The 24,402-nt window shown below is 45.8% G+C and overlaps 1 protein-coding gene across 1 annotated transcript in view; it reads left to right on the top strand.

The window, feature by feature from the left end:
* Nucleotides 1-24,402, top strand: part of FAM227A (family with sequence similarity 227 member A) — a 99,641-nt gene that overhangs the window by 49,575 nt on the left and 25,664 nt on the right. The window contains exons 10-12 of the mRNA XM_071219065.1: nucleotides 4,088-4,195; nucleotides 9,687-9,760; nucleotides 22,763-22,841. Coding sequence (XP_071075166.1) covers nucleotides 4,088-4,195; nucleotides 9,687-9,760; nucleotides 22,763-22,841 — 261 coding nt within the window. The remainder of the gene's footprint in view (nucleotides 1-4,087; nucleotides 4,196-9,686; nucleotides 9,761-22,762; nucleotides 22,842-24,402) is intronic.

The following is a 24,402-nucleotide window of genomic DNA, read 5'->3' as shown; positions in this document are numbered from 1 at the left end:
CCTCCACCCCTGCCTTCACCTCTGCCTCCTCCCCTCTGCGCTTGCTCCCCTTTGCCTTGCTCCACTGCTCGTCGTCCCGCCCTCCCCTCGTCGGGGCCTTCTCTTGGCCCGCGACCACCGTCGGAGCCCCACCGGCTCCGACCCCTCGTCTCACCGCGCACCTCGGCTCCCATCGCCGCGCTCTCAAGGTAAGGGCCCCTTTTCTTATCGGCTCCAAAAGGCCATTAGCAATGGGTAACATCCTATCTGCTAAGCAAGCCCCGCAAGTTCGGGCTCTCGCCGGTCTCCTAGACACTCACCGGTGTAAGATCTCTTTGAAACAGCTTCAAGTGTACTGGGACCTTCTTCTCCCCTTTAATCCGTGGCTTACCACGTGTCAGCTTTGGGACCCAGACACCTATACTCGCCTTATAGATAGGGTCACTTTTGCTGTGGAGCAGGAAGGTAAAAGATTCCCTCCTGGCTTATTACAGGCAACATGAAGTCCAGAAGAAATCTTAAAGGGTATAATCTATGATATGCTATATAAACAAGGATTTAAAAGCAGCTATACCAAGAAAGTAAGAATTATGAGTCAACTGTAAATAAATTATATATTTCTGTTAATGTGTTGTAATTGTTCTGTGTTTGTCTGTCTGTTCGTTCAGTGTCAACGTATATTGTGATACCTCCGGATGGTAAATATAAATTACTAGAAATCTTTAAAAGAGCTCTATTCAAATGGCCAAAAATTAAATAAGCGCTTATATTATTACTTAAGTTTATTCATAAAAAGTTGTTCTTGCCTAGATTAAAATGAATAACTTATTTTTCTTCACAGGATAATATAAAGAATGTAAAACTTATATGAATATTAAAAAGGTTAAAAGTTTGTAAAAATGCTAACGGAAATGTAATAAGTTTTGCAAAAAGACGTATTTTGTCCTAAAGTAAGATGGCTAATTTTTCATAAACTCTTGAAATTTAATTTGCATGCGGCAAGTGTAAAAGGTATTGTGATAACTTTATGTAAAGGAATGTGTTCTGTAAAGATAAAATTTATCTTCAATAGCTTACATTAAGGTATTAAATGGCTAATTCCAAAAGGTCATTCTTAAATATATATATATAAAACTAAATTGATGATAATAATAATAAAAGGTAATTTTATAACAGGAAAGATTAACAGCAACCAAGCTCTCCTACCAACTTGCTTTTAGGAAACGGTTTCTAATATTGCATGCTACTAAGTATTTAAAGAAAAGTTATTTTTGAGGAAACAGAAGATGATTTTGTCTTTGCAGCCATTGTCTATTTAGCAACACCCCTCGCTATCGGCCTAGCCACTGTTGCGCCAGACGATTGGAACCTTAAACAAAGACTCCTCCTCACTGTCATCTTCCTATCTATCGTTACTATATTTACTGCCCTCATTCTCCTTCGTTTATAAAGCAGTCTCCTACAAACCACAAAGTTTCTGTCTTAAACATACCATTCTCAACCCTATCCTCTAAATGATCTTCTCACTTCCCCCACAGCCTTTAATACTCTATTTCTTCCTCATAACCTTTGCTTTCTTGATAATATTTTCCGCCATCTGTCTAGCCACTACCACCCCAGAAGATTGTAACCACGGCCCCCATGCCGCCATCGCTCTCAAGCAGCTCCAGCCCCGCGAAACGGCCCGCAACCTGCTTTCCCCGGCCCGCGGCCTGCTTTCTAGCATCCAATAACACTTCTGCTCTTGCCTCCCCATACTTCTGCGGAGCTTCCTCCTGTCTCGACCTCACTCCTCTTCTCAGCCATCCAAAGCGTCCTTTCTCGTCCCCCGCCCCCCTCCTTTTTTCGCTTGAACCCCTACTGCGTTGCAGATTGGGCCGCCCCATGTCGGCCCGCCCCGTTAACATCGGCCTCTCTCGGCCTGTGGAGACCTTGGCCTTCTTGTCCTCGCCTACGTCTCCACCACTCCCGACGCTGCTGCCACCACCGTCGCTGGTGCCCTGACGCAACTTGTCCTCACCACTGCGATCCTCCAGACCATCACACAGTCTGCCTCTGCCGCTCTTCGCCACCAAGAAGAGATCAACCACCTGTAATGCGCTATCATCCTGGACTTTTAACAACAGATAGACCTTATAGCCACCGAGATCAACGGGAATTGGACATTGGCCACCCTTGCTTGCAACGGCAAGATACCGCCCCCCAAATTGTACATTTGTATCCCCGTCATACTCATCTCCCTCTTCAGCCCCGCTTCCCTCATTGCTTACTGCCTCTTGGGCCTCAGCTACTTGTTGCTGCTGCCATCCTGGTGCTTATTTGAAAAGAAGGGGGAAATGCGGTCACCCCTCGGGCTGAAGTGTGGTTTGCTGGCCTGGCAGGGGAGCAGCCGCGGCAGGCCAAGCCGCTGCCCCCATAATAGGGTGGCTGGTCGGACTCACCGCCACCCCTGAAGGAAGCTCGGCATGGGCGCAGAGTGCCCTCGGGTCTCCCCTTCTCGGCAGCCATGCTTCCGCGGCCGCCCCTCCTCCCGGATAGCGCCACACAATGCCTTGTGGGGCGGCACCCTTCTTCTTCTTTCTCCCTGCGCAGGGCAGAAAATTCCAGTCTGCCCTTTTCCCCTCCCCCGACAGCAGCAACAGCCAGGTGTGGGCGGAAAAATCCAGCCCGCCCTTTTCCCTTCCCCCGACAGCAGCAACAGCCAGGCGTGGGCGGGAAACTCAAGTCTGCCCTCCACCCCAGCAACAGCAGCCACCAATCCCTAAACCCTGACCCTTCCCCCAGCAACAGCGACAGCCAATCCCTAACCACCACCCCTCCCCCGTCCAGTACCGCCCACTGACCTTTTGCCGGCAACCAATCAGAACAGGGCGTGGCTTTGACCAATCAGCCTTCCCCAGCCCCTATAAAACTGTTGCCTCTCCCTCAGTAAAGTGGACTTGCGTGTTTACCTTGTCTCCGCGGTAGTTCTTCTGCCGTGCGCCCTCCAGTCCTGAGAGCCCCCGACAAGGGCCTGGCCTCCCTTGTCCCCAGTTCGTCGCCTGCTTCTCCGGGCGACCCCTTCGTCGCCTGCTTCTCCGGGCGACCCCTTCGTCGCCTGCTTCTCCGGGCGACCCCTTCGTCGCCGGCTTCGCCGGGCGACCCCTTCGTCGCCGGCTTCGCCGGGCGACCCCGTCAGCCGAACCGCGCAACCCCTTGTGAGACCGATCCCTCGTCTGCTGCCGGACCGACCCCTCGTCCCAAGCGGGACCGACCCCTCGTCCAGAGCTGGACCAACCCCTCGTCCGCAGCCAGACCCCACCTCTACCGACCGAGCAAGCCGCCGCAAGTTCCATATTGTGATTAGTAATGGAAGAAAATGTAGCATTGATGTGGAGAAAGTGGCTACGGTAGCTGCTGAGGGGAGAGAGAGGGAAGAGATAGGATGTGGGGGCATTTTCAGGACTTGGAGTTGTCCTGGGTGGTACTCCAGGGACAGTTGCTGGACATTGTATGTCCTGCCATGGCCCACTGGGTGGACAGGGAGAAAGTGTAAACTATAATGTAAACCACTATCCATGTGGTACAGCAGTGCTCAAAATATATTCACCAAATACTATGAATGTCCCATGATGAAAAAGGTTGTTGATGTGGGAGGCGTGGGGTGAGGGGGATGGGGGTATATGGGGACCTCAAATTTTTTTAATATAACATTTAAAAGAAAAAGAGAGAGAGAAAAAAAAAGACCCAGTTCCTGCCCTTAGGGGGCTCATAGTCCAGCAAGAACAGGGAAGGTAAGTAGAACAAATAATTCCACTGAACAGTGGTTGCCCCCCTACGGATTTACCCTTGCGCAGTTTGTATGACTTCATCCTCATACCTGCACTGTCAGGTAGCCAGGCCAGCCATTAACACCCCCATTTTCCAGGTGAAGAAACCAAAACCCACTAGAGGAAGTGATACGTTCAAGACCGCACACCCAGGATGGGACAGCAGGAATCCTGAAAGCCCAGCTGCCATGGAACTAGCAGGGGCAATTCAGAGGCTTCTGTCGAATTGTCCTGAGTTGTCAGCCCCCTATTGTCTTTTGTTGAAGTTTTCATGATGACTCTTGACTCCTACCTCTTAGGTATATATCCTTGCCCACAGAGCTATGAAAATTGGAACTACTCAGAACTGGATCCAGAGAGATCCCGGAGAGAAGAATTAATGTCCCAGAGAAGACGACTGATAAGGGGTAAGATATCAGTCATGGACTCCAACCACATCCAACCACCATTAAACTGAGGGAGGGAAGAGCCTCTGTATTTAAGTCTTCAGACCAGCTCTCTCATGTACCCTCCAAACTAGCTAGTGAGAGGACTGAGGGTAATGAGAGTTGGCACAACATAATTGTCAGGATAGAATTTTACATTATAGAGTTTTGTGTTATAATAGTAGATGTGGGAAGCAGACTTGGCCCAGTGGTTAGGGCATCCTTCTGCCACATGGGAGGTCTGCGGTTCAAACCCCGGGCCTCCTTGACCCGTGTGGAGCTGGCCCATGCGCAGTGCTGACACGCGCAAGGAGTGTCCTGGCACACAGGGTTGTCCCCGCTCAGGGGAGCCCCACATGCAAGGAGTGTGCCCCGTGAGGAGAGCCGCCCAGTGCGAAAGAAAGTTCAGCCTGCCCAGGAATGGCGCTGCACACACTTAGAGCTGACACAACAAGATGACACGACGAAAAGAAACAGATTCCCGTGCCGCTGACAAAAACAGAAGTGGACAAAGAACACGCAGCAAATAGACACAGAGAACAGATAACTGGGGTCGGGGGGACAGAGAAGGGAGAGAAATAAATAAATAAATCTTTAAAAAAAAAATAGTAGATGCCAGTTTTTGGGCATCTGACATGTGCCAGGCACTGGGCTAGACTCTTTGTCCTGTTTACTTAATTCTCATGACAACCAGCTGAAGTAGACCCTGTTATCAAATCCGCTTTACAGATGAAGAAACTGAAGTTCAGAAAAGACAAGCCCACAGTCAATGTATTTATCTCATTTGGCAAACACGTAATGAATGCAGTGTGCCAGATGCTAGAGCACGGTGGGGGAGGCAAGCCTACTTCCCACCTTGCAGTCTCGTGGGAAATGTGAGCATCACAATTACAACAGAGTGGGATGGGCACTGGACAGAGAATACAGGGGCTGAGACAGCAGGGGAGGAGTACACAAGCGAGCCCTGAGAAGGTCAGTAAGTGACATTTAAGCTGAGATCTGAAGAATGTGTAGTTCAGGCCAGTGAAATGGAAGTGAGAGAACAGCATGTGAGAAGACCCAGAGGCAAAGAGAGCAAAGTATTTAGGAGAACTGAAAGGCATTCATCATGGCAGCAGAGAGGAATGGGGTGGGTGACAAGCCTGCAGGTGACTGAGCAAGGATTCAAACTCAGGACAGCAAAGCCAGAGCTTGCCATCTAGAAAGACACTCCTGGGCTAGACAGGTATCTGGGAATGTCTGCCTTTTTTATGGGACACCCCAGGGATGCAGCAAAGCCTTGTCATTAAAGCTCAATAATCTGAGACCCACTATTCACAACAGCCTAAAGGTGGAAACCACCCAAATGTCCACTAATGGACCAATGGACCAATAAATTGTGGTCTATCCATACAGCAGAATACTATTCAGCCATGAAAAGGAATGAAGTACTGATACATCCTACGACATGGATAAACCTTGAAAACATTCTGCTAAGTGAAAGAAGCTAGACACAAAAGACCATGTACTGTATGATTCCTTTTATATGAAATGTCCAGAAGAGGTGACTCCACAGAAACAGAAAGCAGATTGGTAGTTGCCAGGGACTGGAGGGTGGATGGGGAGTAAATGCTAAATGGGAGTGAGGTTTTCTTTTGAATTGATGAAAATCTTCTGGAACTAGATAGAGAGGGTGATTGCACAACAGTATGAATGTACTAAATGCCACTGAATTCTTCACTTCAAATGTTTAAAATGTTAGGTTATGTAGATTTCACCTCAATAAAATTTTTAAAAAGTAGGACCCTGGGTGCAGACAGTAGCTAGCTAATAAAATTCAATTAGCAGTCTTCAAGACGTTTTGGAAATAGATGTGGGAACGAAGAGATTATTTTTCTTAAATAGGGTGAAAATAGCTCATGTTGTCAAAGAATATGAGTTTGAGCACACAGCTGTAATCTAATGAACATGTGACCAACAATAAAAATAATAGCTAATGCCAGCAGATGTTTCCCTCCATGCCAGGCCCTATTTGATGTGTGTGTGATTTTGTTTTTGTTTTTTTCTTGTTTCATTTTTTAAATAATAAATTCTTTTTTAAAAAAAGATACATAAATCACAAAAAAATGTTACATTAAAATATATGAGGTTCCCACATACCGCACTTGCTGTGATTTTGTTTAATGCTCATCATGACTCAATCACGACCTATTGTCCTTGCTCACAGCAGATGAATTGAGGCCCAGAAAGGCTAACATGCTTGAGGCTGCCTGGCCCAGAAACTTCCTGTTTCTGTTAGTCTGTGGCCACTCCAGGCAATTAAACCATTCTTCTCCCAGAGTCCAACCCAGTCTTGGGGAAACTAACCAGAATGCAGGACTTCCTGTGGGGCAGAGCTGTGAGTTTCCGTGGAGAGGCCAGAGCAGCACTGCCAGCATGCTGCCCAGAAGGTCCTGTGTTGGGCAGGAGGTTGGATGAGATACCCTGAAAGACCTGTCTCTGAAGGCTACTGAAACCAGGAATTGGGGCATTGTTTTGTGGGGGGGGTCCTCCAGACCACCCTCCGGTTTGGTGATTCCCTAGGGGGACCCACGGGAGGCAGCACACAGTCGTACTCATGGCTAGGATTTATCCCAGCAGAAAGATGTCAAGCACAGCAAAGGGGAAAAGGCACATGGGACAGAGTCTGGGGGAAGCTAGGCACAAGCTTCCAAGGGTCCTCTCCCAGCCCGGTCCCACAGAACTCACCTAATTCCCCCAGCAATGAGTTATGACATAACATGTCAAATGTTGCCACCCAGGGAAACTCGTTAGGGACTCAGTGCCCAGGGTTTTTATTGCCTGGCTCACACTCAGATTCCAGACTTCCAGAAAGAAGGCAGATGTTCAGCATAAACCACGTTGTTTCACAAACAGCTCGGGCAGAGCAAGCCGCTTTGATCAGCTAACGGTGAGAACCCTCCCAAAATCTAAGTTCCCAGACTCTGGCCAAGGGCCAACCTTGCAAGCAGGACTTTTCAAGGCTAGCAGGTTAGGCTGCCTGGGTTCACTCTTCTGCACAGTTGTGAAGATGTGGAGATGAAGATGAAGATGGGCGACCATAGGGAGATGGAATCTCATGGAAAGCTGAGAGCAAAAAGCACAGCATGTCAGGCCAGGAGGAGGCCAGAGCTGGGGCGGGTTCCAGACTTAAAGTAGCTCTCATCATCTAGCAGCCAGCACTTGCAGATATTCCATTTAGAACTAGGAAGTCCAGAGGAGGAGCTGGTTTAGAGAGAAAGGCCACAGGTTCTTTTTTAGACGTGACAAATTTGAGGAGATGGCAGAAGAGCCAGGTGGAGGCATCCAACAAGTCATTGGTAGTCCAGTTAGGAGAAAGGGCAGAGCTGGGAATCTCCAGTGGGGATTTGTTCAAGTAGATGTGCTCATCGAAATGATTTCTAGATGAGTATATCCAAGGAAGAGAGAAGAAAAGGAGGCTGAGGTCAGAGCCTTGGAGAGCCCCTACGTTTAGGATGTGGAAGAAAGAAGGGGAAGCAGAGAAAGCATGAGAAAGGTGGGAGGAGCCCCGGAAGAGTAGTGACAGCCAGGGGGGGCCTTTAATAGAAGATGCTGCCTTGGAGAGGACCACAGGAGGAGCCACAGAATACTGCAGTTAGGTTGTTGGTGACCTTTTTGTTTTTGTTTTATTAACAGCTCTGTCGACATTATTGAGAGAGTGTAATTTTTTTTTATAGCAGTTCTATTGACATGCCATAAAATTCACGTGCTTTGAAAGAGAATAATTCAGGGGTTTTTAGTATTTTCACGAAGTTATGTAGCACTATATAAAGTCCAGAACATTTTCATCACTCCAAAAGAAACCTCCATTAGTGAACTTTGAAAGAGCTATTTGCATTGGATGGTAGATGGCAGAATTCAGATTTCAGGGGAAGTGTTGCCGAAGTGAAAGCAAGGCTTATGGGCCCTTCTTTGGAAAGGTCGAGGACTGGCAGAGGAAGGCATGGTGAGAGAGTTGGCAGGGTGAAGGGTGGGAGACCCCCCTGGCTTTGACAGGGGCAACCCCTCCTAGGAGTGAGCAGAAAAGATCTGAAAGAAAATGGGAGAAAGGCAGGGGGGTTCCACTTCAGCAGCCCCACCCCAGGAGGCCTCCTCCCTCCGGTTGGCTGCCTGGAGGCAGCCAGCGGCTCCACATTGGCCTCTCTGCCCAGAGACAGACTCCACCCTTGCTACTCCCAGCGTGGCCTATGGGCGGCAGCCTCAGCACACCCCATACACTCTGCAGTTGACTGCGACCCCAGCGGTTCACACGCACCGTCCAGGTTGAGAAGCCCTGGTCTAAGGCGCACAAGAAAGAGTACTGGAGCCAGCCTCGGAGAAGAATGCGGCTGCCACTATTTCCTGAAATGAAAATAGCCATCACTTGCTTGGGCCAGAGGCGGAGACTTTTGCGTGTTAGTTCTCTAAGCATTACGTTTCCTGGCTCAGTAGGCACGCTTTCCCAGTAGTCATCGTGCACACATAGGAATCTTTTTCAAAGTGAAAATAAATCTAAGCTATAAATTGCTTTCAAATTTTGTGAATTTTAATGACTGTTAAATTTATAACAAATTTATGAGATTGCTATATTGTTACTTAAAAAAATTTAATCCAACATTTATTCATGTCAATTTTGCAGGGTTTCCAGTTGGTTTTTTAAAAGCCACTGTTTTTTATTTTTTTCCATGCAGGTTTTGAGCTTGCCCTGCCCCAGTGCTGTGCACACATCCTTTCCTTTAATTGGCTCATCAGCCCTGTGAGGTAGATAGTACTCGCCTCGCAAGTAGGAGTGTGAGACTGAACCAGAGAGGGCAGGTGATTTGCCCAAGGTCACTCAGCAGTTTTGTGGAGACCCGTGCCACCCTGCCTCCAGGAGTCGGCCTCCACAGAGGGAGCAGTTCCTTCAGGAAAGCTCCTGGCCCACAATCTTTGTCACCTCCACACTGTTGCAGCAAAGCCAGGAGTTCTGAACCGCAGAAAGACCCAAAACCGGTTCTTAGGAGAAGCGGAGGAACAGATTTATTACGTGCGGGCCCAGAGGAGAGTCAATCTCCAAATTCTGAGCCCTGTTTTTCAGTTTTTCTAGGTTTATATAGGATTTCAGGTGGGATCAGCATAACTTTTGTCCATTGACTAACTTGTTAATAGGGGAAATTTTGCAAGCAGGAGGGTTGCAGAGGCAGAATGCAGCTGCAAGGTTGCGGGCTGCTTTACAGAAGCTGATGAGAAGTCACTCATTTGCTGTCTTCCTACTAGGCCATGTTTTCACAGGCTGATTTACAGAAACAGGGGTTAGGAGTTATTTATTCGATATTCTCCTGCAAGGCCAAGCCCTCACAAGCCGATCCACAGAAGCGAGGCAGGAGTGACTTGTTAAATATTTTTGCAAGGTTATGCTTTTAATTCCTCAGCAGCATCAGGGAGGAACTGAAGAACAACTTTTTCTCTTCCCTAGGAAGACATTTTTCTCTCTTCAGTAAGAAATGCTCCTGGACCAAGGAAACCCAGAGGAAGAAATTCTGCCCGCAGGTAAGCGAGGAGGCGCAAACCTAGGCCCCTGGGAACCCCGTAAGCTTCAGAAATCCTGATTCTGGAATGTCGGTGACTTCCTGTCCAGGCCACACCTCTGCACCCCACCATGTCCCCCTCCCGCTCCCCCCCACGTCCCCACCCCCGGCTTTCCTGCCTCCTCCCCTTGAGGGCCCTGTCACACTGCATGGCAGAGGAGAGGGGCACTAAGGCCAATCCCAGAAGTGCAGTGAACGGGACGGGAGGAGAGCAGGCTGCAGCACAAGGTGCTTCTAGGCATTTTTTCTCATTTAATGCTCATCTCAAGCCTGGAGGCTGCAAGCCACCGCTGACACCTCCCTGCACTGCTTCTCCGCTCCTCCCAGAACCACCAGCTTCTCTCCATCCCACTCCCGTAGCTATTGCAGTTGGCTCCTAACTGGTCAGCCTCACCTTCTCTGGTACCCTCCCCCCAGTCTTTTCAAAATGCACATCCACTTACATCATCCCATCTCCACCTGACCCTACCCTATACCCCCAGCCACACCCCCTCCCCAATTCAAAAAACAAAACACCTTCCAAACCTCAGAAGGCTTCCCTTGCCCTTGAGGAACTGCCCCCTCTGGTCTGCCCACCTCCACCACCCTGGCTTTCTGGGCTCCAGCGCAGGGCCTTTTCAGTTCCTAGTAGACACGACGCTTCCTCCCTGTACATGTCCCTATACTCACCGCTCCCCTTGTTCTGGTAAGCTCCCCCCACCACTGCCATGTCATGTCAGCATCTCTTCCCAGTTCAGAGTGCGTATTGACAGCTGGATATCATCAAATGCTATACATCACCATCTATTTTTTGTGTATAGCTAGAAAACATGAATGCCTAGGACAGCGTACAGCAAACCACTCATCAGGCCTTTTGTTGCCTGTTTTGGTAAATAAAGTTTTACTGGAACACAGCCACACCCATTCATTTACTACTGTCTGTGACTGCCTTCTCACTGCAACTGCAGAGTTGAGGAGTTGCCATAGACTTCATGGCCTGCAAAGCTGAAAATATTTACTCTCTCGCCCTTTACAGAAAGTTTGCCGACCCCTGGTCTCGGGCATATGTACGCACCCTTCCTTCTGTGTCAGGTCAGGTCAGACTCCCATCCTCTGGGATGAGGTTTCTTCCATCCCTTTCTCTCCAAGCGCTTATCCTAGCTTGTAATTGTTCCGGCTGATCAATCTCCCCTGCTAGTCTTCACACCCACCCACCCCTAATGCCAAAGACATTCCACCCTCTAATGCCAAAATGCCCCATTCTTAACAAATAGGCCATGGGGCTTGGCTCATTAGAGCACCCATCCCCCTTCTTGGGTGCAGGGGTGGGGGGGGTTCCTACTCTGGAGCATTCACCAAGGGGAGATTTGGGATGGGTGAGGGTGTGCCTTTCCTTTGTAAAGTGGGACAAGGGCTACTGAAAATACCTGCACATTTGCAGAAGGATCACTTTTAAGAAACAATATATATGAAAATTTGAAGATCTGGAAAGTCTTTAGAAAGACTTTCCTTAGAAAGTCTTCAGCTCTCCCTAGGGATTGAGGATCTTTGTTTAAGAGCCTGCTCTCCTGGGTTCAGATTCTAGCTGGGCAGCCTTGGACAAGTTAGCTTCCCTGCGAGTTTGGTTTCTACAGGTGTAAAATTGAGTGCAATCACAACAGGACCTTCTTCCTGACACCGTGAAGATTTAAACACACGTGACCACGTGGCTGGCCTGGCTCCGACCGAAGGCCGCCCCCCACAGGAGGGCACTCAGCACTGCCTGCCCCACCACCACACGTCCCCATTCCTCAAAATAGTTATTTCAGCCCAACTGCCTTTTCAGGGTTCTGCTACTGCTGTCCGCCTTTCCCCACGCCCCCTCCCTGCACCCCAGATCTGCTTTACTAAGGAATCAGACAGGGAGGCCCTCACCTTCCTAACACCAAGACAGCTGTCCCCGTGGGCCTGCGGAGGAAGGGCCTTGTCCCCTCTGAGGCCAGCCCCCCTGTGCCAGCCTGTCCTCTCTCATCCTCCCAGGGCTTCCTTCCCGCTCTTGGAGCCTCTCTTTCTGGCATCATCATTTCCCCCCACTCTCTGGATCCTTCCCATTATCAAGGACATGGGCTTCAACCACCCCTCACCTGTACAAAGGCAACCTCCTTGGACTCCACATTCCCGTTGTTTGCTCCCTTTCACACCAGAACTTCTGGGAAGTCTTGTCAGTACTCGCCTCCTTTCCTCACCTCAGAAAGGTCCCTCAGTCCACTCCAGTCAGGTTGCCGTCCTTACCATGCCACTGCAGCTGCTCTTGCCAGCATTGCCAGGGACCCTCTGTGGGTAGACCCAGAAGTCACTTCTCTCCTCTGTAGGAGATGCTTGGCCACCCCCACTTTCTTGGACCACTTTTTCCTCTTGGCTTCCATGTTGCCAGACTCTCCTGCATGTCTTCCCTCCTCCCTGGCTGCTCCTTCCTCAGTCTCCTTTGCTACCTCTCTGTCCTGTCAGCTGCTTTGTCCTGGGCCCCTTCCTGTCTCTGGCTACATATTCTCCCGGGTAGCAGCATCTGGCCTGATGCTTTAAATACCACCACATGTCAGTACAACCACAACCCCCTCTGCCCTGGCCTCACCCAGAACTCCACGCTGGGCTACCCAGCTGCCCTCTTGTCCTCACCATTTGGCATCTCAGGCATTAGCAGGGCTGAGCACTTGATGCCCAGGTTCTGGCATCACTTCTCGCCCAGATGCTGTAGTAACCTTCTACCTGGCCTCCCTTCTTTTACTCTCACCCCCTTCTGCCTGGTCTCCACACAGCAACCAGAGTGATTTTCACAGAAATGCATCCCACAAGGTCATTCCCTGCTTCAGACCTCCAATAGCTTCTCCAGGGCACTGAGAGCAAAATCCAGACTCCCTAACCTAACCTGAAATGCCCTGCAAAATCTAGTCACCACCACTGTCTCCTGCCTTCTCACGCCTCTTCTCTCCCTGGACACAAGACATCAGCCCATGGGATTTCTTTGTACGTCTTGGATATTCCAAGCTTATGCCCAGTACGCCTTTGCACTAGCTGCCACCTTTGCCTGGAATGTGCTTTCTTCAGAGTTCCTGAGGGCATGGCTAGCTCTTTCTTTTCAGATACCAGTTTCACTGTCATCATCTTGGAGAGGTCAACTTTATTATGTCACCAGCCACCCTTTATCAGGCTACCTATTTTCAGTCTCTGTATAGTGCTGATCAGGGTCTGCTTTTGTGCCTATGGGATTTGTACAGCCATTGCTTAGCAGAATGTAAGCTCTGTAAGAATAGGATCTCTTCTTCCTTTTATGCTTCCTGTCGTCTTCCCCTTGAATAGACCTAGCGCATAGAATAATAAATATTCTTGACTTCATGAATGAAATAATTCATGTAGACTCCTGGCCCTGTGCTTAACACGTGGTAGTGTTCTATAATGTTAGCCTCCAAAAGTACAGATCAAACAGGCACCACAGGCAGACTGCTGTCACTCAGATGCTAAAATCAAAATATTATTCAATGTTTTTGCACTGCCTGTCACAACTGCCTGAAACAAATGTATTTTCTTTCACTGAAATACATGAAAGCTTCTGACAGTTATTTTAGAAATCCAACTAGTTTTCTGCCTCAGAAATAGAAATAATCTAAAACTCTGGAACCCTGAAAGCAGCTGAAGTTTTAATGGTCACACTAGACTAGGAGTAATAGATTTCAGAGTCTCTGTTGTCATGAGCAGAAACACTTTCCTATCTGCTCAATGAAATAGCTGACCATGTTAAAAAGAAGCCTTTTCAATGGCAACAGTCTGTGTGTGAGTGGACAGTTCAAGGGAATGAGTCGCAGTTACTTTAAGTCTCTGGCCTCTCTGTCTGCCCTTACTTACTTATCTTACTTAAGTGCTTGGGGATTTGCACAGTGGGAATGAGCTTGGAGTCTACCTGCATACCTGGCTTCTGCTTTGAGGCCCTGATATTTGAGCCTAGGTCCATCATTCATTTAATAAATATGAAAGAGGTTAGTCAAAGAAGGCCTGTTTAAGGAATAATCATCATCAGAAGTTCCTAATTGTAAACAACAGAATCTATTTCCACTAATTTAAACAGAAAGAAACATATTAAAGGGTATTAGTGGCTCTACCCCCATCAAGATGGCAGAGTGAAGTGCTTCAGGACTCTGCCCCCCAACAGAAGTTTTGAACAACCAGCAAGAACTTGAGAAACGTCTTTCTCAAACCTCCACAAAACAATTAAAGAACTGTGGTAAGAGAACAAGCACTGAAGCAAGAGAAACATTACTTAAAAGAGGTAGGGGGAAGCGGATTTGGCTCAATGGATAGGGTGTCCACTTACCACATGGGAGGTCCAAGGTTAAAACCCAGGGCCTCCTGACCCATGGGATGAGCTGGCCCACGCACGGTGCTGATGCGCTCAAGGAATGCCGTGTCATGCAGGGGTGTCCCCTGCATAGGGGAGTCCCACGCACAAGGAGTGCACCCTGTAAGGAGAGCCGCCTGCGTGAAAAAAGTGCAGCCTGCCCAGGAATGGCACCACGCACACGGAGAGCTGACGCAGCTAGATGATGCAACAAAATGAGACACAGATTCCAGGTGCTGCTGACACAAGCAGACACAGAAGAACACACAGCGAATTGACACAAAGAGCAGACAACTGTGGAGGGGAGGGCGGGGAAGGGGAGAGAAATAAATAAAAAATAAATCTTTTTTTAAAAAAAAGAGGTAGGATCTCATGGCCCACTGCCTGGTCCCAGTTCTAGAGAAAGCAGAGGAACCCTCTTGCACATCCTGGGAACATGTACGTCTGGCCCAATCTGTCTGGCCTTAGGGACTCACCGTCTGAGAACTTACCCATCATACAGAAGGTGGCTCACTGAGCTCTCCTATAAAAGGCTGTGGGAGAACAGTCAAGTTGTGCTGCCTGCAACAAGGGATTGCTGGCTGTAGGACATAGAGCAGTGCTCAGAACCAGGAGGAAACCACTTCCTAGGAAAGAGGGAACATTCAGACTTGTAAATGGAGGAATTCCTGGGGCCGAACTTGTATGCCCAGGGCACAGTGCCCATGCTGAGAGGATCAGGGTGGCCCCTACATTGTGTCCTGGAGCTATTCTCTAAACTCATTGTATGGATAAACTATGAAGGAGAGCACTTGCTCAGGTCAATCTGCAGTGACTGGGAAAGATTTATTTATTTGTTCATTTCTCTCCCCTTCCCCCCCCCCACCCTGGTTGTCTGTTCTCTGTGTCTATTTGCTGTGTCTTCTTTGTTCACTTCTGTTGTTGTCAGCGGCACGGGAATCTGTGTTTCTTTTTGCTGTGTCATCTTGTTGTGTCAGTTCTCTGTGTGTGCGGCACCATTCCTGGGCAGGCCACACTTTCTTTCACGCTGGGCAGCTCTCCTTATGGGATGCATTCCTTGCGCGTGGGGCTCCCCTATGCGGGGGACACCCCTGTGTGGCACGGCACTCCCTGTGCACATCAGCACTGTGCATGCGCCAGCTCCACACAGGTCAAGGAGGCCCGGGGTTTGAACCGCGGACCTCCCATGTGGTAGACGGATGCCCTAACCACTGGGCCAAGTCCGCCACCCCTTTTCTTTCTTTCTGTACCTTTTTTTAAAAAAATTTTTCTCACTCTTTTTTCTTTCTTTCTCTCCCTCTTCCTCCCTCCTTCCTTCCCTCTCTCCCCTTCTCTTTTTTTCTCTTTCTCTCTTTCTTTCCTTCTTTCTTTCTCTCTTTTCTCCTGGCAATCAAGGAATACTCTTTTATAACACTAGCTGGATACAAGCTTAAGGAACAGATGTCTAAAAGATGAAATTCCAGAAATAACACATTAAAATATCAAAATGTCCAGGTTTCAAAAAAAGCTTACAAAATATACAAAACAAAACAAAACAAAACAAAACAAAAACCCAAGGAAGTGATGGCCCAGACAAAGGAGAAGATTTAAAGCATTGGAAATTATCAAGTAGAACGATCAGACCTGGGACATACCAGGCAAAGACTTTTTTAAAATGGTCTTAAATATGCTCAAAGAGCCAGAGGAAAACATGGACTAAAAACTAAAGGAAATTGGGAAAATAATAGATGAACACAAAGAGAATAACAGTAGAGAAAGGAAATTAAGAAAAGGAACCAGACAGAGCTAAAGACCACAGCAACAGAACTTAAAAATTCCCTAGAGGAATTCAACAGAAGATTAGAGCTGTGAGAAGAAAAAAATCAGAGAATAAGACAATTGAAATAATACAGTCTGAGGAGCAGGAAGAGGAAAGAATGAAGAAGAAAAGTGAACAAATCCTTTGAGGAATCTGTGGAACACCATCAAATGTACCAATATATGCACTGTGGGAGTCCCAGAAGGGGAAGAAAGAGAGAAAGGAGCAGGGAGAATATTCAAATAAATAATGGCCAACAACCTCCCAAATTTAACTGAAGACATGAATACACACACACACACACACACACACACACGAATGAACTCCAAACAAAATAAACTCAAGTGGACTCACACTGTGGCATATTATAATCAAACTGTTGAATGCCAAAGATAGAATTATGAAGCCACAGGAGAGGAGCAATGTGTCACATAAAATGGATCCTCAAGAAGATTAAATGCTGATTTCTCAGTGGAGCCATGAAGGCAAGAAGACAGTGGGATGACATATTTAAATGCTGAAACAAAAAATTGCCAACCAAGAATTCTGTATTTGGCAAACTGTCTTCCTAAAATGAGGAAGGAATTAAGACATTCCCAAATAAACAAAAGCTGAGGGAGTTCATTGCCACTAGACCTAGTCCTACCAGAGATACTAAAGGGAGTACTGCAGGTCAAAAGGAAAGGTCAGTAGAAAATAGATCAAAGTTGCATGAAAAAATAAAGGTCTCAGGTAAGGATAACAACAGAAGTGACTATAAATGCCAGTACTATTGTATTTTTGGTTTGTAACTCCATTTTTTTAATTTAAATTTTCATTTTTAATACATAATTTGAAAGATAAATGCATAAAATGTAGTGATAATCAGTGGTTTTAGACTCATAATGTATAAACATGTAATTTGTGACAAAAACTACATAAAGGTGGGGGGATGGACGAGTATAGGAACATAGTTTGTGTATACTATTAAAGTTAAGTTGGTATCAAAACAAATGAGATTGTTATAGATTTAGGATGTTAAATGGTAACTACAAAGAAAATATCAGAGCATATGCAAACTCATAGAGACAGAAATTAGGGTATAGGTTGCCTCAGGCAGGAGGTAGGGGAAATGGTAAGTTAATACATAATGGGTATAGTGTTTCTTTTTGGGGAGATGGGAAAGTTTTATTAATGGATGATGGTGAGGGTAAGGCAACTTTGTGAATGTGATTAATCTCATTGAGTGTTATGGTTGGGAGGGGTTGAGATGGGAAAGTTTATCTTATATACATATTCCCACAATTAAAAAAAAGAGAGAAAAAACGACTAAAGAGACAATGACGTTTAAACACAATACGTGATCCTGGATGGGATCTAGCAAGTGAGGAGAAAAGGTTCAAAGGGATATTATTCGGACATATGAAAACATTGAAGTAAAGAATATAAGCTTTATATCAATGTTAAATTTCTTGATCTTCATAAGTGCACTTAAGGCGATTACATAAGTGAATATCCTTGTTCTTGGGAAATGGACATGGAAGTATTAAGTGTTCAAGGAGCATGATGAATACAACCTAACACTCAAGTGCTCAGGAAATGGATTGCTAGATTAGATGATGATAGATAGATAGATACATAGATATATACATTCATACATACATATACAGTATGGCAGGGGGAGGGTGCGGAGAGGTATGTTGGATGCCTCTGTATGGGATTTGTATTATTTTTTGTAACTGTCCTATAAGTTTGAAAGTATTTCAAAATAAAAAGTGAAAAAAGTTTTAAAAAAATTTAAAAATTTAAAAGGATATTAATGGTGCACAGCCCTCTTAGAAAGGCCAGTATGTTAGTTTCAGAGACCACACAAAAAGGAAACAAAACCCAAATGCCCCAGCTCTGTAAAGTTACTCTGTACTGCACCAGTGTTACTGGGGGCTGGATGCCAAAGTGGCATGGACTGGGAGGGGGGCTGTGTGTTTCCTCATAAATAACCTGGGCTGTGTGTGTAAACTAAATGTGTTAATTCAAGCTTACCTGGAATGTGGAAAATATGTGTGTGGAGGGGTATGTGTTAATTCAAACTTACCTAGAGAGTTTCTGTTAATTCAAGACCTATCTGATACTCAGATAAAACACTTGAAACTCTAAGAAACTAACAAAAAGTCATTTTGCATATAAACACCACCGTTTGACTCCCTACTCCTACATCCTCTGTATGAAAGAAACCCAAAGATCCTATTTGGGGCTCCGGTTTTTGAGCAGGAGTTCCCTATCCTGGCGGGTTGTTAATAAATTTTCCTTCCCAAGAATATTATTGAATCCCAGCCCTCCATACGCGATCATCAAATCTCTGCTTCCACAACAAAAGCTCCAGTCTGCTGTCTTTGAAAAACCAGCTGCTTTTGTCAACAGTCCCTCCTGTACCTGGAGTCTGCATGGCACCTACTCCTTTACATTGCTCATTTACTTCTTGATGCCTCGTGCCGGTACAATGCCTATGAAGGGTAGAGCCTATGTCAAATGTCTATACTCCAGCCACAAGAGAAGCTGGGAGAACAACCTAATTCTTCTTCCATGGAAAAAATATATGTATTTCATATGACCATGGGGCCTGGCAAGTCCAGCTCCATACGGCAGGCTCAAAACTGGAAGCTCTAACTGTTGGAAAGAAATCTTCTGGAAGAAAATAAGGCTCACCCGATTGTGCAGAAGCAAAGAATTTATTCTCAATCTTGCAAGAAGGGGCGCACAACCAGAAAACGTGGCTGGCGCCCCGAACAAAGAAAAATGACACAATTTATACCCCTAAGCCTAGCACGCAAGCCCTTCCTCTGTTTCTCCATAGATTGGATACTTCAGAAGTTACAGCCTATCCAAGAAGATCTAACTTTCCCACGCAAAAGTTTGTGATTAACCGCTTCCCCCGTCACATTCCAACCATTTTAGTTTTTACCTGCTCCCCTTTGTCAAATAAGGAATGGAATTTAGTGCTGAATTGGTATTGACTTAGCTCTTTCTTGGGCATCTTTTTACTGCCTATAGGACTAGCTTAAGCTGGTTTCCTTTGTTGCTGTTTAACCCGGAAGTGGGAGACTGAGGCAGTAGGCTGCCAGGTTACATTAATCAATATTTTCTTCCTTTATGTGAAAACTAAACTAATCTTCGTTTCTTACATAACCTTTATTGGTTGAAGTCCTTACGCTTAATTCCCCAGGGGAAGCTGGCTGGCTGGAATTCTGAAAAGAGCCACTATTGAAGTTGAGAGAGAAATTTTCTGATCATTTTAAGACCTCCAACTGATTGGAATAGGAGATTGCCCACATTACTGAGGGCAGTCTCCTTTGTTGGTTGTAGAGGCAATCAATTGATTGTGGATGCAAATCCTATTTATGACATGCCTTCACAATAACAAGTAGGCCAGTATTTGTCCAAGCACCTGGACACTATAATCTAGCCAAGTTGACACATGAAATTAACCATCACACTAGGGAAGCAAATATGCATCCCAGAAGATGACATTTGACCTGAGCACAAAAGGATGAAGAGTCAGCCACTAGAAGAGTGAATGGAAGAACCTTCTAGGAAGAGGGGACAGCATATGCAAGAAAAGACCCTGAGGTGGAAAAAAAAAAAAAGAACTTGAATATTCAGGCAACAGAGAAGAGGCCAAGGATACCAGAGCCCTGTGGATGAGGGGAGAGGGCCAGGAGTTGATGCTGGGGAAGTAGGCGTGCTGCATCCTGCCAAGTCCAAGGGTCAGAGTAAGAAATATGGATATGCTTTAAGTGTAATGGGAATCCATTAAAAATAGAGGGCTGACATGATTTCTTTTACATTTTCAAAAGACCACACTGGCTTCTGAGTATGGAGAATGTATTGGAGTCACAGCAGACCAGTTAAGAGCCCTTTGCAGTTGTCTAAGAGATGGTGGGAGCAGGTTGCAAGAAGCAGACAGAACCGAAATGTATTTTGGAGATAAACCTTTCAACATTTGCTAAGGGATTGGGAAGAGAGGTGGGGAAAGAAAGGAAGGAGTCAAGGATGATTCCCAGGTAGGTGGTGCCATTGATTGAGATGGAAAGCATATAATTTGGGGTAGGAGAATGCTTTCAGGAGTTCACTGTTGCACTTGTTAACTTTAAGATGCCTGTGAAACATGCAAATGAAGATGTTAAGTACATAATTAAACAGGCTTTGGAGAAGAGGTCTGGGTAAGAGGAAAATTTTCTACCTAAGCTTTATATATCTGCGACAAAATACGGGAACTGAAAATGAATGGCCACAGTGAAGCCACAGGCAAAGGCTGACAAACACTAGGCCTGGTGCTAGACCTAAATTTTCTTCTAGGTGATACCACCTCTCAGCTACATAGCTATGAGCAAATCTGAGCACATCTACAAAATGGGCATCACCACTGTTATTAATTCTTACAGATTCAATCTGGGAATAGGTGATGTCCCACAGATTGTTTGTACAGTCATGTCCTATCAGAATGTCTAATAATTTTAACCAGAAGTTTCCCAAATTCCAGAGCACAAATACAGTAAGCAGTTTTTTTGTTTGTTTTCTTTTGTTTTTTTAACAATAATGGTTAAGGTCCCTCCAGCTCATGCCCGTTCCCCTTCTAGTCACTTCTGGGCATCCCCAGATCTTATCTCACATTGCCCAAAAACAGGCTCCCCCTGCTACTCTGCCTTCATCACACTTAAGCCACTAGGGTGTCAGAGCTGAGCAGGAGGGTGACCAGGTGGGCTGGTATGGCTCCCTCTCCTTTGTGCCATGGTAGGTCAGGGCATCCCAGAGCAGTCTCACTTTACCTCTTGACCCAATAATAGTCCTCCTTGCCTCACACACTCAGAGGGTGTGTGCTGGTCACAGAATGAGAGAATGGATGGGAAAGTGTTTGTAAGTTGAAGAGCATGGTCTCTATGGAGAGTCCACCATGCTCAAGCCCTGTTGGTTTTCACTGCGTAGAGCCTCTCTGGTCCATACAGCATCCCTGTGAGGGGAGTAAGTTTTATCTTAATTTGACAAGTGAAACAATATTTTAAAAATTAATTAACTAGGGAAGCGGCTGTGGCTCAATCAGTTGGGTTCCCGTCTACCATATGGGAGGCTCTGGGTTCACATCAAGGGGCCTCCTTTTGAAGGCAGGCTCACCTACAAGCGCTGCGGAGAGCCGACTCAGCAAGGTGATGCAACAAAAGAGACAAGCAAAAACACAGAAGAGTGTTCAGCGAATGGACACAGAGAACAGACAGCATGCAAAAAGCCACAAGGGGGGAATAAAAAAAAAACTATATAAGAAAATTAATTAACTAATTAAATAATTAGACAAGTGAAGAAATAGAGAAATGAATAACTTGCCTGAGGCCACAGAGCTGACTTCAGCTGGCATGAGAACTCGGCGCTTTTTCTGCATCATCATGCTGCCTCTTCAACTCATGAATAGGCGGGCTTACTATTAAACCTAAGCCAATCTTGCATTTATTCTCTGCTCTACTACAAAACTGTCTGAGGACTGTTAAGAATGAGCATTGATGCTTCATTGAGCCCTTGAAGTGTTTTCTGACAAATCCCAGTAACCACCCAGTGCTATAAAACATCCGTGGCTGCTGGACAACCAGCTGCATTGTGTACAGGAAGTCCTGTTTGCTTACTTCTGCCCATTCAAATATCACATTTATATAAAAACAAAGTGGAGCTGTTGAGGCTGGTGGACTACTTGTTTGCCACTTGATGGGCCATCTGTTTAATGTTGCCGAACTCCTACTCATCCTTAAAGACAGAATTAAAGTGTCTTCTCTCCTTGGAAATCCTCCAGCTATCCCCTAGGCAGAAATAAGCATTCTGGCATGATAGAATGCTCGTACTGCTTGAGATAGACTATTAGTTGTTCCTCAGTATCTCTTCTTCCCTTTGTCTATAGAAAAAGAGCCTCTGATTTTTAGCTGGGCACATACATGACCAAAATAAAGCTTACATTTCCTTACCTCTGCTACATCTGTGTGACTAATATCTGGTTAATGAGATGTAAGTGAACATGGCAGTTTGGGGGAACCTTCCTTAAATGGCAGCTTGATGTAGGCCTTTGTCTCTGTCCTTTCCTCCACCCTGCCATCTGGAACATGAATGTGATGACTTCCGTTTTGGACCCTTGAGACAAAGGTCCTATCTTAGGAAAGATGGAACCATGATCTGGAAAAAGGACTCAGCATAGCAGAACTGTTTTAATTAGGAGAGAAATTTCTACCTACTTTGAGCTACTGTTATTTTGAGTCTCTATTACTCACATCCAAACAGAGCCCTAACTTATATTAACTTTGTAATATGTGATACTTTCCACACCTTACTGAAATTGTCAGTTAATTGTTCTTGCCCCTGCTAGACTGAGAACTCTTTAGGGTGGGGACTAGATTTCAGTGTCTGCCCAGTGCCAGACACTTCAGTAGTTGCTCAACTAAATGTTTACTGAAGGAGGCATGGTGAGTGATTACATAAATAATGATGGCCTCCATGGAAGACCTACCATAAGTAGCCACTCCTCTTGGTGCTTTATGTGCATTTGCTGACCTAATCCTCACAAGTACCCTACCAGGAAACCAAGGCAGGGTACCCAAGATGAGTGACAGAGCTGGGACTTGAATTCCAATCTGCCTCAGCCCTCAGCCCATGCATTTTCCATATCAGCCCGGAAGGCCTCCCTCTGCATGTTCCTTTGCAAAGAACAATGAAAAATATCTGAGAAACTGCATATATTACTTTTTGTATTCTCTATCTACTATCAGTTTTACTAACCTTTTTCTTCTTCTTTTTTTTTTTCTTCCCTGGAGTCCTTTCTAAATGCAGTCAATGGGAGTGGTTCTTCAGCCAGACAAAATTCACGAGAAAACTCATGTAAAACTACAAAAGGTACATTGACTACCAAGAAGGAAAATGTAGGATCTTGACTTATTGTCTCCAAAACCCTGGTTCTTGAGTTTATTCAAACATAAAATCACACCCTAGTTCCCACTCATGGTTCTAGCCTGGGCCTTGGTACCGAGGCATGTCTTAGGAGATGATGGAATTGTCCTTTCATTCAATAAGCATCAAGTTCCACATTTGGGGTGATGAGTTCAGCATGGTGCTAGTATGGGGAAGAGATGTTGTTAGAACTGGTAGAAAACCAATTTAAGAGGTGATTACTGCTCCCTTCCCAACCAGAAACCAGCATTTATTGAGGTAGAAATGCATCTATCATTCTAGGCAACTTCACACATATCATTAGTCCAAATAATTGAACTATTCTTTTTCTTGAGGCAGATATGGAGGCTCAAGTTAGTAATGGAAGTTAGTAACTTCCCCAAAGTTACCCAGTGACTTTGGCATAGTTGGGATTGGAACCCAGCTCTGTTGGTTTCTGAAGGCTACTCTGCTTCTCTTCCATGCCCACCAGGTAATGTACCTCCATCCATTACAACCATTTTCCCAGCCACTTAAGAGATCAGCACAGGGATTCCTGGATATCCCAGGAGAGGTAAAGTTCTCTCAAATGACCAGAAGACTCAGGGCTGTTCTTAACATCTCGAGTCCCAGTCCTTTGGAGTCTGCCTCCCCCGGGTTTCTCAGATTTGACCCTTCCCCTTCACCCCACCCCACCCCAGCCCACACTAGTTTTAATGGCTACTTCTTATCAAATGCCTTCTCATGGCATGTATTCCCTCAAATAAGACTCACAACTCTCTGAGGTAGATACTACTTATTATCTCCATTCCTCAGCTGAAGAAACTAAAGCACAAAAATGAAGTAACTTCTCCAAGATTGTTTAGATATCTAATAATGGAGGAGCCAAGACTCAATTGTGTGCAGTCGGACAACCAACACAACAAACCACTATCCACAGAGTTCAAACCTCTGTCACCTCTCTGCCTCCAAACTGACACCCCATCCACCACACATGCTTTTATCCTTTCTTCTTCCTGCTTCCAAGACACAAATCTCTCTCAGACACAAGTTTGATCCTTTTATTATTCTATTTTTTTAAATTTCAGAATCTTCCTATTGCCAATCGTTTTACTTCTCATACTCAAGAACTCATAGAATCTTAACCCAAAAGTTCTGTAATTTCCCTATTAAGAAACACTTTTAATGATTGTGTTCAATGATATAAACCAAGTAGTTGCTTGCTTCTAATGCTCGTGTGAGCTCAAATACAAATATTGGCACTGAGATCTTATAAGGTAGTTTTCTAGACAGTCTTAACATTCTTATAATAAACATTTAGATTACCACTGGCATGAAGACAAAAAAATTAGAAAATTCTTGTTGAAAGTCAGCAAACCAAGAATATATCTTTAGGCCCCAAGGACTGATAAGATCAAATCCAAACTTGGTTCATGGAGACAGCCCTGTAATCACAACTGCTTAGCGCACCCCCACTCCCCCTCAGCCGATGCAGTGAAGCTCTCACCCTTTTTCTTCTCTGTCCTTG

Source organism: Dasypus novemcinctus, chromosome 12, assembly GCF_030445035.2.
Source record: "Dasypus novemcinctus isolate mDasNov1 chromosome 12, mDasNov1.1.hap2, whole genome shotgun sequence".
In the NCBI taxonomy this organism is placed as follows: domain Eukaryota; kingdom Metazoa; phylum Chordata; class Mammalia; order Cingulata; family Dasypodidae; genus Dasypus; species Dasypus novemcinctus.
Note: the sequence above shows the minus strand (reverse complement) of the source record. Positions and strands in the feature narration are given on the sequence as shown.